A 16,190-nucleotide genomic window follows, 5' to 3' on the forward strand; every position below is an offset into this window, starting at 1 on the left:
AGCCTTTCTGATTTTAATTAAAGGAGTAAAAGACTTATAACCATTTATTTACATTTCCATGATGAAAATGATGGAGTAATTAAGAAAAATCTGATGTTTGGAAACCTTTGATCCTAACTTCCTAGAAAAAGCTGTGGTACTATATACATCCTGTAGAAAATTACTATAGTTCAGAGCTATCTAGGTTTTTCTAAATTCATTTGTTACTTCGCAAAATAGAACAAAGAAATTAAACAAGAGAAAATCTCAGGAGGGTAGACCTACCTTCAAACAAAGATTTTGAGAAATAAACTATTCTTACACTAGTGAGGTTCAGGACTAAAGGTGAAGTTATTCAATATTTTCATTTTTCTAGATGGTAAAGGCATCGAAGCCAGGTTTTTAGAAGATGATCTTGAGGGAAATTTTGTAATGGAGCATAAATCTGAATGAAAAGGAACAGGAAATGGTGCAAGTTTCTTATTCATGACTGTTTACTGCTCTACATTCTTTGAATGGACATTTAATGTCACAATGTTCTAAAAGTTTCAAATTCTTTTATTTTATTCAAAAAGCCAATATACCTAATGTTATGTGATCCAATGAAGTCTTATGATCTTTAGGAAAAAACTCTCAAATTTGAGCAGCAGGTGGCAGCAAAGTATGGATAGGCCATAAATAGAAAGTAGCTTCCAAAGCTATTAGGTTTTGCATTTGAACCAACACAAGATTTAGGTTTCTGGAAATTTCTTAATAGCAATGTACACCCAGTCCAAAATATTGAGATTAATTAGATCAACAGAATGTTCTTCTCACTGGAAGTGGTGAAAAAGCCAAAGCTGATGTAAAGCAGCAAAACCTGTTATGTTGGCGTCAAGGGGTGAGGCTGACCCCTGGGTAAAACACAAACAGAAGACTGGGATGTTTCTGCTTTCTCCTGGGCCCATGGCTAGGTCCCCTTGTAGTCAGATGTGGCCAAGTGACCATATGACCGAATTTTTAGATGTGGACAGAAAGGGTGTACTGTGCCCTTCCCAAGCCTGGCTCCTGAAAACTCCCGTGTAAGCCTTTCTCTTTTCCCTGTGGAGGCTCTAAGAGAATGGTGGAGCCTCAAGATGGAAGAAAAGCTTGTGCTCCTGAATCCCTGGGTGTAAGGTGCCTGGCACCAAACATCAGCACTGGAATATCATACGAGCAAGAAATAAACTTCTATTGTGGTAAGCCACTGAGGTCCTGCGTTTTGTCAGGGCAGCTGGTGTTATCCTAACCAATGTAACTTCTAAATACTTGGGAGGATGCCATCTGACTCAACATGTTGCCAAATCTACAAGAGTGGTGTGATCTATATTAATGTTTAGCTATAATTACAAATACTGGATACTTAATCAAGATGACATGGATCATGACAACGAGCAAAACAAATGCTGATAAGCATTACATCAGTCTCACTACCTTTAAGTATTTATGAAATGTCTCAAGAAATAATTTGTTCAGGAAGGAATAATCTAACTTGGTGAATGGGCAATGACCTTAGGCAGTCAAATTATAATACGTCATAGTAAAGTTCCACTGCATTTCACTCTCATTTTTTAATCAATCTCTCCCCATTTTTTAAAAGGGAAACTAAGAAATCAATCCTTGGAATATCAATAAATAAGGACTGTGAAATCTGAAAGAAAGTGGTAATTCTAAACTTACATTTTTAACTTTCTTACAAAAAAAAAGAGCACTTCCAGTTCTTTCACCTTAAAAACTCAACTATTACTTTATGTGAAGAAGATATTTTAAGACAAATTTAGGACAGAGAGCTAGGAAAGAGTTTTAAGGACCTTCCAAAAATATCTATAAAAAAAATTAAATATCATATCCACCCCATTTTCCATTTTAAATAAAAACTTAATATGTTTTTCAATAACTTATTTAAAAGTGCTTAATTATGTTTGCCTGTAGCTCAGTATATTCAAACCATACCTTCCGTGGGGAAAAAGTAAATTGTTTTTTGTAATCACAGAGTCTTACAATGGAATTTCCCTAAGAATGGAAATGAACTTAGGAAAATCATACAAATAAACTGTATCTGAGGTTTTATAGGTATTTAAAGGGGAAAATCGTGAGGAGGGGGTGACAAATGGTGAGAGCTCTTGGGAAAATGTGGGGTGCACAGATCAGCTGGAATGGTGTCTCACTGGGCCCAGCCCAAGTTCAGAAAAAGCCTGGGAACTCAGACTCACTGAAGGAGTGAAGGCATTCTTTGTGAAATGTTTCTGAATAAAGATATATTACCTTTAAAACACATAATAAACGAAATAATGCTAATGAACTTTCCCAAGCATGTGGAGTTTGCATTAATAACTGGTAAGATTTGCTAATCTGAAGTCATAACCATTGGTATATCGTTACATAGGTTTAACTAGTATACCTCCTCTCATTATACTGAAAATTTCTTTATAAATAGGTAAATTATTAGTTTCAAATCACTACAGTCCAAACAACACACATTTCTGAATTTCCCAAAATCTGAAGAAATCATCCAACTTAGCTAAAGATCACCATAACCTTGCTCCTTTGTCTCAGAATGTTTTGCTTCAGAAACAGACATTATATGTCACAGCTATCACCCTTCAACATCTAAGAAATACACTACCTCTTAGGGAAATAGAGGGCTGCAACTTCAGGTTCTAGAGCCTTTAAGTCATCCAGGTAAATATCATCAGGTCCCTGGTGCTGGCTTCTCTTGTGGACCCCTATTTTTATAAGAAAAATGCATCAGAGGTAAGAACTTAAGCTATTCTTCATTTACAACTCTTCAAGAAAACACAGGTTTACAAACAATAAGACCAACCACGATTCAAGCTGCATTTTATTTAATTTTTAAAGATTTTCTTTATTTGAGAGAGAGAATGAGCAAGAGAAAGAGAGCATGAGAAAGAGGGAGAAGGAGAAGCAGACTACCCTGCTCAGCAGGGAGCCCGACGCAGGGCTTGATCCCAGGACTCCAGGACCATGACCCGAGCAGAAGGCAGACACCTGACTCACTGAGCTACCTAGGCATCTCAACTGTGTTTTATTTTTAAAGGTGTCAATTAAACTTTTCCCTGTGTTGGTTCCATTCATGCCAATGAAAGAGAAATTCGGTGTTACACACGTAACAGTTGCACAATAAACACATGCTAACTTCTTCTTTCATGTGCTGTTACATGAATAATCCTAGCCCCTGAATCATTTAGATTTCATGATGAAATTTTCTTGGAGTATGAATAAGCATGACCAAACTTGATGAAATCACTGGCACTGAGAAAGAGGTCATTATTCTAAAACTGTGAGGGAAGAGTTGCTAGAAACAGGACAGTCACACAGTGCCGAAGTATCACCAAGCATTACCTTCTGACTGCAAAAGGACAAAAATGCTTTACAATGGATAAATCTGGCAGACAACACCTTAAATAAGTGGTCACATTTAGAATCTCTAGTAGTGGGACATTATGAGATACTATATAAAGTACTCAATATATCCCAGAGGTAATCTTCAACTCAAAAAATAAACAATGTTGAACCCAAATCTAATTAAGCCTCTAGATCTGTACTGCCCACTAAAGTCACCAGTGTCCAAGTCTGAAGTGAGGTGTATAAAATGTGTTAAAAAAAAAATGTGTAAAACACACACCAGATTTAAGACTTACTATAAAAAATGTAAAGTATCTCAATTTTTATATTGATTACATGTTAAAATTATAATAGTTTGGACTTACTAGCTCAGAATATATTCCTAAACTTAATTTCACCTTTTTTTTTAATGTGAGAAGATTTAAAATGACATATGCAGCTCACATTGCGTTTCTATTGGGCAGTGTTGTTCTAGAGCTAACCTCCAGTTTAAGGAAATACAGGGATGTCACCTTGAAAAAAAACTATCGATACATCCAGAATGTGAGAAAGCATCCAAGAGAATTGGCTGGGCTCTTGAAAAGGTCAGTATCATGGGTGCAGAGGGGGAAAGAGGTGCAGTGGTGTGTGTGTAGGAGAGTGAGGGAGTATGTGTGTGGGCAGGGCTGTTCTAAATTAAAAAAAGGTTAAACACAAGAACCAAGTGCAACATGTGAACCTTGACGACATCTTGGTTTGGGAAGGAAAAAAAAAAAAAAAAAACAGCTAAAGCTTTTCTTGGCACATTGGGGGAAACACGAATATGAATTCTTCCAGATGGCAATGGTCCTGTGGGTTATGCAGTGGTCTTATTCTTCAAAGGTTTATCTTACAGTATTTAAAGGTGAAGTATCGTAATACCTGCAAACTGTTTTCAAATGGTTTAGAACAATAAAAAACTATGTAAGTGGAGAGAGAGAAGAAGAAAGCAAATATGTATAAAACTTGATAATAAAAAGCTGGGGGGAAAAAGAATGAGGCCAAATGAATGGTAGAAACCACTCAGGGTTCCTATCTGGTCAGTTCCACACTACATGCTAAGAATGGGGGGGGGTCATTATTTCCCCCAGGGATTACCATGGGGTAGGAATAGGGGGTCATTATTTTCTAGACTGAAACAGAACATTCACCCTGAAAACTAGATTTTCCTCTTTACCAGTTCTTAGAACACATGGTTATGGGCCTTTGGTTGCAAAGGTGCTGAGCTACAAAAGAGCAGGTACCAAGGTAAGCTGGATCATCAGCTGGACGATCACATTTGGCCACAAATATCCTTGAGAGTCAAATTCTTTTATTTTTATTATTTTTTAAAAAAGATTTTATTTATTTATTTGACAGAGACAAAGTGAAAGAGGGAACACAAGCAGGGGAAGTGGGAGAGGGAGAAGCAGGCTTCCCGCAGAGCAGGGAGCCCAATGCGGGGCTCGATCCCAGGACCCTGGGATCATGACCTGAGCCGAAGGCGGATGCTTAACGACTGAGCCACCCAGGCGCCCCAAATTCTTTTATTTTAAATACGTTCTTTTTTTAAAAATTTAAATTCAATTTAATTAACATATAGTGTATAATTAGTTTCAGAGGTAGAATTTAGTGATTCATCAGTTGCCTATAAGACCCGGTGCTCATTCCATCAAGTGTCCTCCTTAATGTCCATCACCCAGTTACTCCATCTCCCCACTCACATCCCCTCCAGCAACCCTGTTTGTTTCCTATTCCAAGTGACTCTGAAGGTCCATACCTATAGTGGTTATTTATTCAGTTTGTGATTATTTAACCTTTGGTGTATTTGCAATTTTCTGGTAAGGTTTTACTTCCCTAAAAAAAATAGGGTCCAAGACCAGTATTCAGACAGTATATTCTGGCTCCTACTGTACTAAAAAATGTCAATGGACAAACTTTGTATTTTTAAACAGTAAGAATGTTCTGATTTATTAAACTTATATTCCAAAAGTGAGACAGAGCTGTTGAGCCAAGAGTCGGACCCGATCTGTTATGTTTTAGAGGGCAATAATCAATGAAAGAAGAGAATACATACTAAAAATTAGTGTACATTTATTTATATCCCATGTTATTGGAAAAAAAAGTGGACTTAATTTGGCCTCAACTAACCAGATGTTTCAGGTGAAAACATTTTTCTCTCATCTAATTTTTTCTTTTTGAACATATAATTTTTGGGGGATTCCACTTTACTGGCATACTTTGTCAATAAAATGGTTAATTTTATGCATTCACTGATTTGAACATGCTCATTAACTTTTTCAATAAATGCCTCCCAAGGGTGTACTGAGTAGGAGCAGTCAGGAGAGAGCAGGAGGAAGTGAGAGTCCTGCTTCAGTAGAATCCATAGTGCAGTGGGGAAGCCCCATTAAACAAGCAATCCTCACAGTGTGTGCTAGGTTCTGGTCAGGGGAGTACCACTACAAAGGCAGCCATCATGTATCATCTGAAATACTGAAATAACTTATCATGTAAATTTACAGTACCTGATGCCAATTCAAACAAATGATTACCTTTCTTCTTTGATGGCGAGTCTACTTTCGCTGCAGATTTTGATTCTGAGGGGGCCTCCACTAATGACGGGTTAGGAAGGTGGTCTGCATCTAACATAGATGAACTCTGAGGAGGCTCCAGGGGAGGTTCGAGAAGTTCTGCAGCAGAAGTTGCACCACTCATCTGCTTACACAGGGCTCTAGGTTTGGGTTTCACTATGGTACAGACCATTTCTCCCATGGAAGCATCTTTTTCAACTTCACTTATGAGGTTGTCCTCACTGGGAATTACCCGAAAATGGGTATTTTCTGACGGTGTAATTGTAGCTGTCCTAGGATGATGGTCAGATCTCTCTCTTTTGCTGACCTAAAAAAAAGTTTAATTGTTTAAACTACCTTCAAAGGTATTTGTTATAATCTATTTCTTAAGCTGGATGCAGGTAAATGTATTCATTTTATTTATAAAAACACATTTGGTAAACCTATGATTTTGTATGTGTGAGACATTTCATAATTAAGAAGTGGGAAAAATAACTGCTTTTTGTTCAGTATCATGACATTTACACAAAAGAGTTCTATTTCAAACTGCTATACTATGAAGAGTTAAACACTGGAGAAGACAAAGGAAATAAGACAATTTTTAGGTGCTAAGAGGTAGAATATTCATTTTCAGGCATAAAACTTGAGTGCTTTATGAAAATTTAGCCCTGCTTGGACTATACCTCAAGGCTCTGCTACAATAGTGTAAAAGTGGGTAGTCAAGTCTCAATGCAAATCACACATATAAGGAAATGTGTATTTAAAAAAAAAAAACTTAGAGGGTTCTAAATACTTTCTCTCTCAAGTAATGTATCTTTCCAATTCTTTCATTACGAGCTGGCAAAAAAGCTTTCATAAAATCAATTTCCTATTTAAAACTTAAGTGTGGAAATTCTAGTTTCCTTTACGTACCTTTTAAATGTTCCTAATTAAAATGTTAATTAACAATCAACATTATTTACTAAATAGAAACACACACAAAATAATGCTGGATTCCTTCTGTTGCAGTTATGAAAAATGGTAACTGTGGATTTCCTCACGTGACCACATGAGGGCACTACCATCATTTATATTCACGTGCGCTGGCTCAGAAATCACCCCCTCCCCCCTTTACACAATGACAGACCCACCTCACAGGTTTTTAACTGGACATACTCCACAGGCAAGTAAACATTAGTACCTTGGTGGACTCTGGGAACCCACCCCACGTCCACTCCATGTGGGACTCAGATCTGAGCAGGCTCTCGGCAGGTTTCACCTCCAGCTCTGAATCACTCTTAGGACACACTGCTGCTGGGGAATAGGGGCTATAAACACAGGACAAAGAAATGTGATGCCTTTTAAGTCAGGGAACTTCAGTCTTGCGAGCTCAACAGATTAAAAGAAATGTAAGTTTGAATATATCAACTTTATCCTTCCAATATAAAGACTCTACTGAAGGGAATATCAATTATTTCTTCCATTTGCGTTCTTTAGTAATAATAAAACCACCACCAACCAGTTATCTATTGAGGACTTGTTGGGTTCTCTGTAAATACCTTTATATGCATTATCCCACTGATTCTCACAAGAAATCACTGAAAAAGGTAATTTTACAGGAGATGAAATGCACAGAAAGATGGGTTAAATTAACAGCACATGAGAGAAACTGGATTTGAACATGGAACAAAGTGTGACTCCATGTTTCTTCGCACTATCCAGTTACAGTTGACACTTTAAGAATTGTAGAGGGCCAAATTCTATGCTGATTATGCAGATCTACACTGGCCTACACTGTGAGCTTAAGTGAGATCAAGTTTAGGAACAAAATAATTATTGAGAGGAAAAATACATATTCATGTTACAAGTACATATCCATTCAGTTGTCTGTATGAGAGAAATGAGAAATATAATTACTGTCAAATAACAGAAAAGCTATTTATATATCTTAAAGAAACTGAGAAATTTTGAAAATACTTACTTGTCTAAAGGGGACCAGTCTCCGTCAGATAAGGGGTAGTGATCCCCAGAATGGAAGAGCAAAGGTTCCTTATATTCATCTTCCTTTAAGGAAGCATTTGAAGATCCTCTGTGAAAGGATAAAAACAAAAGTCAGGAACAATGACATTATGTCAGCTTAAAAATATCCCCAAATCTACCAACACATGTTTAGAGGATACAAATGAAGAAGGCTAAGTGATTAATAATTACTCCTCTTAAAAGGAAAATGAGAAGGAGAAGGGGGATTCACTGATGCCACCCACCATACACGACTGCAATCACTACTGAAGTATGGGATAGACAGGAAGGACAGAAAAGATGTGATTAAAAATTCCCTTTTACAGCCCTTCAAGGTAATTGATTCAAAGGCTAGAAAACTAAAGCTTTATGTAGATTTCATTCAATCCTTACAAATCTGAGGTAAAGACTATCCTATTTTAGGTATTAAATAATCAAGGATCCAGAGAAGTTTAGTAATTTGCCCAAAATCAAAGAACTAGTAAGTGGCTGAATTCAAAACAAGTAAGCCCTTGTTCTTTCACTATACTCTCCTGTATATTACAGCAAATACAAGACTATGAACTAAAGACGAGCTATGGTTAAAAAATTCAAAAATACCCTAAAAACTCTTAAAAACACACAGAACTTATTTTTCTTTTTGTTTGGACCAAGAATTAGCTGAGAACTTTCTCCTTATTTAGAATCTACCTGACGTGGGGCTATGAGGAAGATGATACAGAAACATGATAAATGCTTTTATTTATTTATTTATTTATTTAAGATTTTATTTATTTGACAGAGAGAGATACAGCGAGAGAGAGAGCACAAGCAGGGTGAATGGGAGAGGGAGAAGCAGACTCCCCGCTGAGCAGGTAGCCCGATGTGGGGCTCAATCCCAGGACCCTGGGATCATGACCTGAGCCGAAGGCAGATGCTTAACGACTGAGCCACCCAGGCGCCCCACAATAAATGCTTTTAAAGATTCATACAGAGACCTAAGAACTACAGGAGGATGAACTAATGCTAATAAGATTTTAATTAATTCACCCTTTGGTTTTCTTGAATTTGCACAGTTAATGTAACTAACTTGCCATATAACCTTGAAAACATCCCTCAGAAGCACCTGTAGGCCCCAGTTGTTCATCTTTAGTTGGAAATTAACCACTTGTCCTATTTCAGAGTCTATATGAGATTTACGCAGTATATGTTGAAAGCTCTGTAAAGTATAAAGAAAAGTCCAAAGAAAACCTCTGAAAAGTGTAAAGCACTATACTTTCCAGTTTGAGAGCTTCTTATAGAAAATTCTACATTCTACCAGATCAGATATTCTATGTAAAATGAGAATATCTGTATAACTTAATTTGGCAAACTAAAAACAGAGGTAGAAATCAGTTTATTAACTTTTAATACTGCCTTTCTTCCTTTATATCCTCATTGAATGTGCTCTGCTTTCCCACTAAGTCTGCCATGTCATAGTTTTTCCACATAGCTGCATCTTCTAACTTAAGGTTTTCCTAACTCTAATTCTTCTGAGAGAAAGAAGATAAACTCTGGCATAATATCTCATTCAAGGGGAGAAAAAGGCAGACATCTAGGTAAAAATACCTATTTTTTAAAAAATGAAACTCAAACGGTAAAAACTGTAAAAAGGGAAAACCAGATGCTTATGAATAGTCCTTACTTGACAAATCTGAAAGCATAAAACAGCCTGACCCATCACTATTCATGTATTTGAAAGTGCTTTAAAAAGTACTATGTAAAAGTCACAGAAACTTATTAAAAATATTTTATTTTTGGAACATATTTCACTGTAGTATAAAAAGTAAGCCCAGAAGAGTTCAGCAAACTGGATTTAGTAAAATACTGAGAGAGACAGAAAGATCGACATCAGGCACCATTAAGAATTTTACAACCCCGGGGAAGATACGAAATGGTCTTCTCTGGGCACATTCTGACAAAAATAAATCCCTTTAGTTTAGACCTGTTAGATGATGGAAAAGGTTGCTGATGTTGAGGTTCCCTTCAGTCCTATGATTCATTAACTAAACTAAGACTTCTAAAAACTTGCTAAGTGCTTTTCAAAATGGTACACATGCCTGAGAACATTCGACCAGCCTAGGCTGACCACAACAGATTAACTCAAACTACATACACGACATGAGAATAAATGGGAGTGTAGATACTGGAATGTGAAGACAACGGTATGAACACTGACTACCTTCTAGGTCAAGATACAAGACAAACATATACATTAACACTGAATAGCAGAGAATTTGCAGTAAGGTAAACAGTCAAACACCGAGTCAAGGTTGGAAGAAGTGGGAGGTTCAGCTGCCAGAATTCATACTAAGTGTATATAATAGAGCAATTCAGCATTCATAGATGCATCTCAACAGGACTTCAAATTTAATACCATTTTATAAACCAATTATCTTTTCTATTCAAAAACCAAGAGAGGTTACATAATGTATACAACTGTCAAAATTCACTCAATTGTATACCTGCATATTAAGTTCTATGGATATTACTGTATGTAAATTATACCTCAATCTTTTATTTTTAATTTTTTAATTTTAATTTTTTTTTTTAAGATTGTATTTCTTTATTTGACAGAGAGAGAGCAGAAGCAGGGGGAGAGGCCAGGACCCTAGAATCATGACCTGAGCCGAAGGCAGCTGCTCAACCAACTGAGCCACCCAGGCACCCCTATACCTCAATCTTTTAAAAGCAGGAAGAAAATCAAAAGGAAGCTAAAATAGTATGAATTATTTAAGTGGGATAAATCAGAGGGACTAGATGAATTTTTCTCTATTTAACTGGTGGTATGTTAGAGATAAATGGGGTTGCTAACTACCATGACCGAAGATCACTAACTCTGTAAACAATGTTTATCCTCAGCCTTAGCACAGCTATTAGTCAATAAATTTCAGTGTAGCTAATGATCTCAGTTTGCATTTAGATATAGGACATTTCTCATAAAAGAGCCTCATAATAGGATTGAAAGGAGCCCTGCAATATTTCTCTGTCTACTGTGTCAGAAATGAAGGGGAGGGTGTGCCTGGGTGGTTCAGTCAGTTAAGTACCTGATTCTTGATCCCAGCTCACATCTTGATCTCAGGGTCGTGAATTCAAGCCCCACTCTGGGCTCCACAATGGGCATGGAGCCTACTTTAAAAAAAAAAAAAAAGAAAAGAAAAAGAAAGAAAGAAAAAAAAAAAGAAATGAAGGGGAGGAAAGGCAGGGAGCTGGCTGTAAGATTCCTGTCACCACAGAAAAACATGGAGGGTTCTCTAGAAGCCAGTTATTGATCAGGGGGTGAAGTATGCAGCCTCAAGGCAACAGATGCTGTTTATAAAGTCTTAGATTCCCTGTACTTAGCTTCCATGTATAACTTATCAACACATCTGCTTTGGTGGATTAAAAGAAGAGATTTCGTTTCTGATGCTGTGGTCTTAATTCTCCATTTTTTAAAAAGATTTTATTTATTTGTGTGTGGGTGTGTGAGAGAGAGAGAGAGAGAGAGAGCACAAGCAGGGGAAGCAGCAGGCAGAGGGAGAAGGAGAAGCAGGCTCCCCCCTGAGCAAGGAGCCTGATGTGGGACTCGATCCCAGGACTCTGGGATCATGACCTAAGCTGAAGGCAGACACTTAACTGACTGAGCCACCCAGGCGCCCCTTAATTCTCCATTTTTAACACTGCTGGGATTGTGCTAGAGCACCATCTAATTTGACAGGTCTCTTCTCTCCAAAAGACTACTTAGCCTAGGTGCAATGTTTCCAATACATATACACACTAAAAATCCATCCATCCTCTGGAAGGACAAACAAGGTTTCCATGCTATATACAAGCCAAAGTCCATCTTGAGGGAGAGACTCACTAGGTACAGTTTACACAAAGCTCAGTGTAATTTAAAGCTCTCCAATTTTCGCCAGTGTGTTTCTTTTAGCTGTGCAATAGCAACCCTAAAGAATGATTTCATCTTTCACCTCCTTCCTTCAAGGAGCCTTAATTAACCTTAATTCCATTATCAATAAAATTCTTGAAAAGTAAAGAGAATGCAAGAATGCTATTTATCAACATAAAATAAAAACCGATTTTAGGGGGCACCTGGGTGGCTCAGTCAGTTAAGCGTCTGCCTTCGGCTCAGGTCATGATCTCAGGGTTCTGGGATGGAGCCCCGCAGCAGGCTCCCTACTCCGCGGGGAGCCTGCTTCTCCCTGTGACCCTCCACACCCCTCCCTGCCAGCTTGTGCTTGCCCACGCACTCTCTCTCAAATAAATAAGGAAATAAAATTTTTAGGTATTTCTCTGGAAACAGAATTTGTTTCCTAAAGTGTAGGGGCCTGAGGATGGGAAGATATTTGAAAGCCGCAAACTTCCCAACCCCACCTAATTTCTACGTTGCACAACTGCAGAAGCAGTTGACCTCCTATTCTTTTTTTCTGATTCTTTAACCTGTTTAATATGCTGTTAATACTTTTGACCCTAAATATCTTCCCCCCAATTATTTTAGAATCTAGATGCTGAGCTGGAAGGAGCCTTGCCAACCATGTAGTTCAATTCTCTTATTTCATAGATTAAGAAACAGGCCCAGGGGCGCATGGGTGGGTCAGGTGGTTCAGCTCAGGTCGTCTCAGGGTCATGAGATAGAGCCCTGTGCCAGGCTCCGCACTCACTGGGGAGACTGCTTCTCTCCCTCTCCCTGCTCACTCTCTCAAATAAGTAATCTTAAAAAAAAAAAAAAAATTAAAAAAGAAACAAAGGCCCAGACGAGAGTGATCAAGTAGCTGCTGTTCCACAATCAAAAATATAACGGGCCTAGTCTTCTACCTTTCAGCTCAGCACTTATTTCAGTATACATCTGACCTGAATTCCCATGACTGTTATATTTTGTCCTTTAAAGTCCTCATTTCTGTTGGCTACATAATTAAGCAGATCCTGTTTTAGGGAAACTTTAGATAAGAGTTCCTCCAAATTGCAGTATCTATGATCCATGGTAATCTAAAGAAAAAAGCAAGCCACCAAGCTCCTGAAAATTTACAATGCCCTTATCTACGTGCATTCTGACGTAACTGCTTCCCAAGCAAGCAAGGTTCTGGCTTGGAGAGAGAGTGGACAAACATTAGTAACTGTTGACCAAACAGTACTCCGACAGATTTGGCTGATGCAGCCTTTTGCACAATCTGGAAGAGTGAGGCATGCACTAATATTTTTGTAATGCCATCATTTGCAACACTCCTTTACAAAATCTTTAGAATAATGATACTTATGCATTTAGTAGGCAACTCTGTATATGTTTTAGAAATGTTTTAACTTCTTAAATTGAAGCTGCAGGCTGTTCAAGAATTCTAAGCTTTGGGGTGCCTGGGTGGCTCAGTTGGTTAAGCTTCTGACTCTTGGTTTTGGCTCAGGTCATGATCTTTTGTTTGTGGGATCGAGCCCCACATCAGGCTCTGTGCTCAGTGAGGAGTCTGCTTCAGATTCTCTCTACCTCTCCCTCTCTCTCGTGCTCTCAAATAAATCTTAAAAAAAAAAATAAAAGAATTCTAAGCTTTGCTCAATTATGTTATAATAAAAGACACACACCAATAAACTTTGAGGGCAGAAATGTTACTTCAATGTCCTTCCTGGTGGATCTTAGGAGAACTTAGGCAGAACTTTAGGGTTACTTGTGGGCAGCAACTTCTTGTCCAATGCTCATCAATAAAGTTAACCACCCTGCTGACACACATATGGTCCTTCCTCTTCCAGTGTCAAAGCAACCACTGAGTGGAACAGATCTAAGATAACCTTTTTTTTTTTTTTTAAAGATTTTTATTTATTCATCTGACAGATAAGAGAGATAGCGAGAGAGGAAACACAAGCAGGAGGAGTGGGAGAGGGAGAAGCAGGCTTCCCGCCGAGCAGGGAGCCCAATGCGGGGCTCGATCCCAGGACCCTGGGATCATGACCTGAGCCGAAGGCAGACACTTAACGACTGAGCCACCCAGGCGCCCCTAAGATAACCTTTTAAAAATCAAAATCTTGAACAAAAAAATAAATGCCCTACCCCCAACTGTTACCTTTTAAACCCTAGGCACTGCTGACTTGAAAACTGGCATATATTTTAAGCTCTTCTACTGAGCTGGTAAGTAAGAAGTAATCGAGATTTTTCACTCTAAGAAAAACCAAAACAACAACAAAAATTCTCCTTTCCTCTTCAACTTACTAGGAATGTTTTGATGATAGACTCTAAACAACAACTCTCAACTTCTCAGAAATAGATGAGATACCAAGATACCGAGTAGGGATACACACCCGAGGCTGCCCAAGGGCCATCAGTAATCCAGATCTTCTTTGCGACTTAAAATTCATTTGGCTTTTGGAAACCTACTGGATGGAAAGACACACTGCTGGTCTGCTTCAAGTGATATTTTAATACCATGACAGGATGTCTGATGGCAAATTTTATAGAATAGCAGAAAGGAAAAAAGAAAATGCCTCTTCCACTAATTCCACAATAAATTGTCATGGGGAAAAACAAGTCCAAACCTCACACTGTAGATCCATGGAAGAAACAACAGCAACTAGCTGTACCTGAGCTCTGCCCACAGCATGTGTGCATGCCCAGCACCTGCACAGAGAGCCCTACCTTGCTGACTGGGCCCCCTTGTCATCATCAGAGCTCATTTCCACATCCACAGTATCCTCTGCAGCAGTGGAAGCAGTCTGGTCTTCCTTCTTACTGTCCTGTTTGCATTTCTTTCTCCTTCGTTTTTTCTTTTTCACAGAACTTGAAGTGAAAATCGTTTCTGTTTCCAAGATGTGTGAGATGTCTGAACTCTGAGATGGTCTTTCATTTCCACCAGACTTCACCAAAGGGGCATCAGTATCTTTAAAGAACTGATCTTCAGTAGGAATTGGTGAGGTGGCAAGGTAAGCAGGGAGCTTTTCCTTAAAAAGAACATGGAGAAAGAAAAGTTGTCCACGACAAACTAGAGAGTGAATCAAAAACAATAATGACTCTTTGTGTATCTAAATTCACAGTGGTAGAAAGAATACACAGTCCCCAAAGTAAGAGTGTCATATTGAACTAAGTCACTGCCCACTCTACTCCGAATAGGTCTTTACCCTGGCACATACAAATAGTTCATTTGGTCCATGTAACTGAATACATTTGAAGGAACCAATACACCAATTTAGCACAAACCCACAAAAACTGTAATTAAAGCATAGCCAATTAAATTCTCTGTGAAGGGAAGTTCAAAGCAGCAGCAGCATTCCGAGGAGGCAGGACAAAGCACTCTGTCAAGAACTTACAGACAACAGTAACAGGATAAAGCAGAAGGCAGGGATCAGGAACACCCCATCAGACAGGGACAGCAGGACAGGTAAGTGAAGTGAGGATCTATGGTAAAATTTGTGTTTGCCAAATTAAATGACGGTGGAAGAAAGTGATTGACAATACCCTGTTAACAAATGAAATTAGTGGATTTTAAAATTGTAATGTATTTAAGACAGCCTTTAGGAATTCAAAAGAAGAAAATAAGGCCCAACAGTTAGAAATAATTAAGCTCGTGGGGTGCCTGGGTGGTTCAGTTAAGCATCCCACTCTTGATTTCGGCTCAGGTCATTATCTCAGGGTCCTGGGATTGAAACCTGTGTTGGGCTCCATGCTTAGTGGGGAGTCGGCTTGAGATTCTCTCTCCCTCTTCCTCTGTTCTGCCCCCCACTCACTTGCGCATGTGCGTGACTCGCTCTCAAATAATCTTTAAAAATAAAGAATTAAACTTGTAATTTAATATCAAATAAATGATCAAGTTTGCTGTTCAGAAATTTAACTTCTTAGTCACTGACTTCATCCCTTTTTATCATGGGGGAAATGGAAGGTATGTAATAGAGGTATAAATTAACCTCAAAGAACTTAGAGTACTCAAGTTTTTACATAATAGTCCTGAAAATGAGTGAGTTTCCGTAATTGTTCTAAATCAAGCTTTTGAATTTGGCTTTGGTAGACATATTACCCTGAAGCCAAAATTTTGTTTACCCAAGCAAAATTTGTATTCATCAGCAACACACACTTACAGAGAAACTGTGATAACAGGATATTATTCTGCATGCCCCCAGGACACTCAAGTGAGAGGCTGTGGTCTCTAACTTCCAGGGCCTTTTAATTCAATGGTCCTTGTTATAAATAAAGTTTACTGGTACTTCTTAAAAGCTGTTTTGTCTCTGGTGGTGTTTCCTAGTTCTGTTCTAGCACTGTTTGCAGTGTATGGGGGGGATGAAACAACCTAAATC

General features: G+C 38.3%; 1 protein-coding gene across 2 annotated transcripts in view; it reads right to left on the reverse strand.

Moving 5' to 3' along the window:
• The window catches only part of LPIN2 (lipin 2), an 86,904-nt gene that overhangs the window by 13,830 nt on the left and 56,884 nt on the right, over nt 1-16,190 (reverse strand). For both annotated transcript variants that reach the window (XM_034995887.1, XM_034995886.1), the window contains exons 4-8: nt 14,542-14,843; nt 7,891-7,998; nt 7,111-7,237; nt 5,913-6,258; nt 2,624-2,723 (exon numbers count right to left, since the gene is read on the reverse strand). In XM_034995887.1, the coding sequence (XP_034851778.1) occupies nt 2,624-2,723; nt 5,913-6,258; nt 7,111-7,237; nt 7,891-7,998; nt 14,542-14,843 (983 nt within the window). The remainder of the gene's footprint in view (nt 1-2,623; nt 2,724-5,912; nt 6,259-7,110; nt 7,238-7,890; nt 7,999-14,541; nt 14,844-16,190) is intronic.

This window comes from Mirounga leonina, unplaced genomic scaffold (genome assembly GCF_011800145.1).
Source record: "Mirounga leonina isolate KUSES-001 unplaced genomic scaffold, KU_Mleo_1.0 Mir_93, whole genome shotgun sequence".
In the NCBI taxonomy this organism is placed as follows: Eukaryota; Metazoa; Chordata; class Mammalia; order Carnivora; family Phocidae; genus Mirounga; species Mirounga leonina.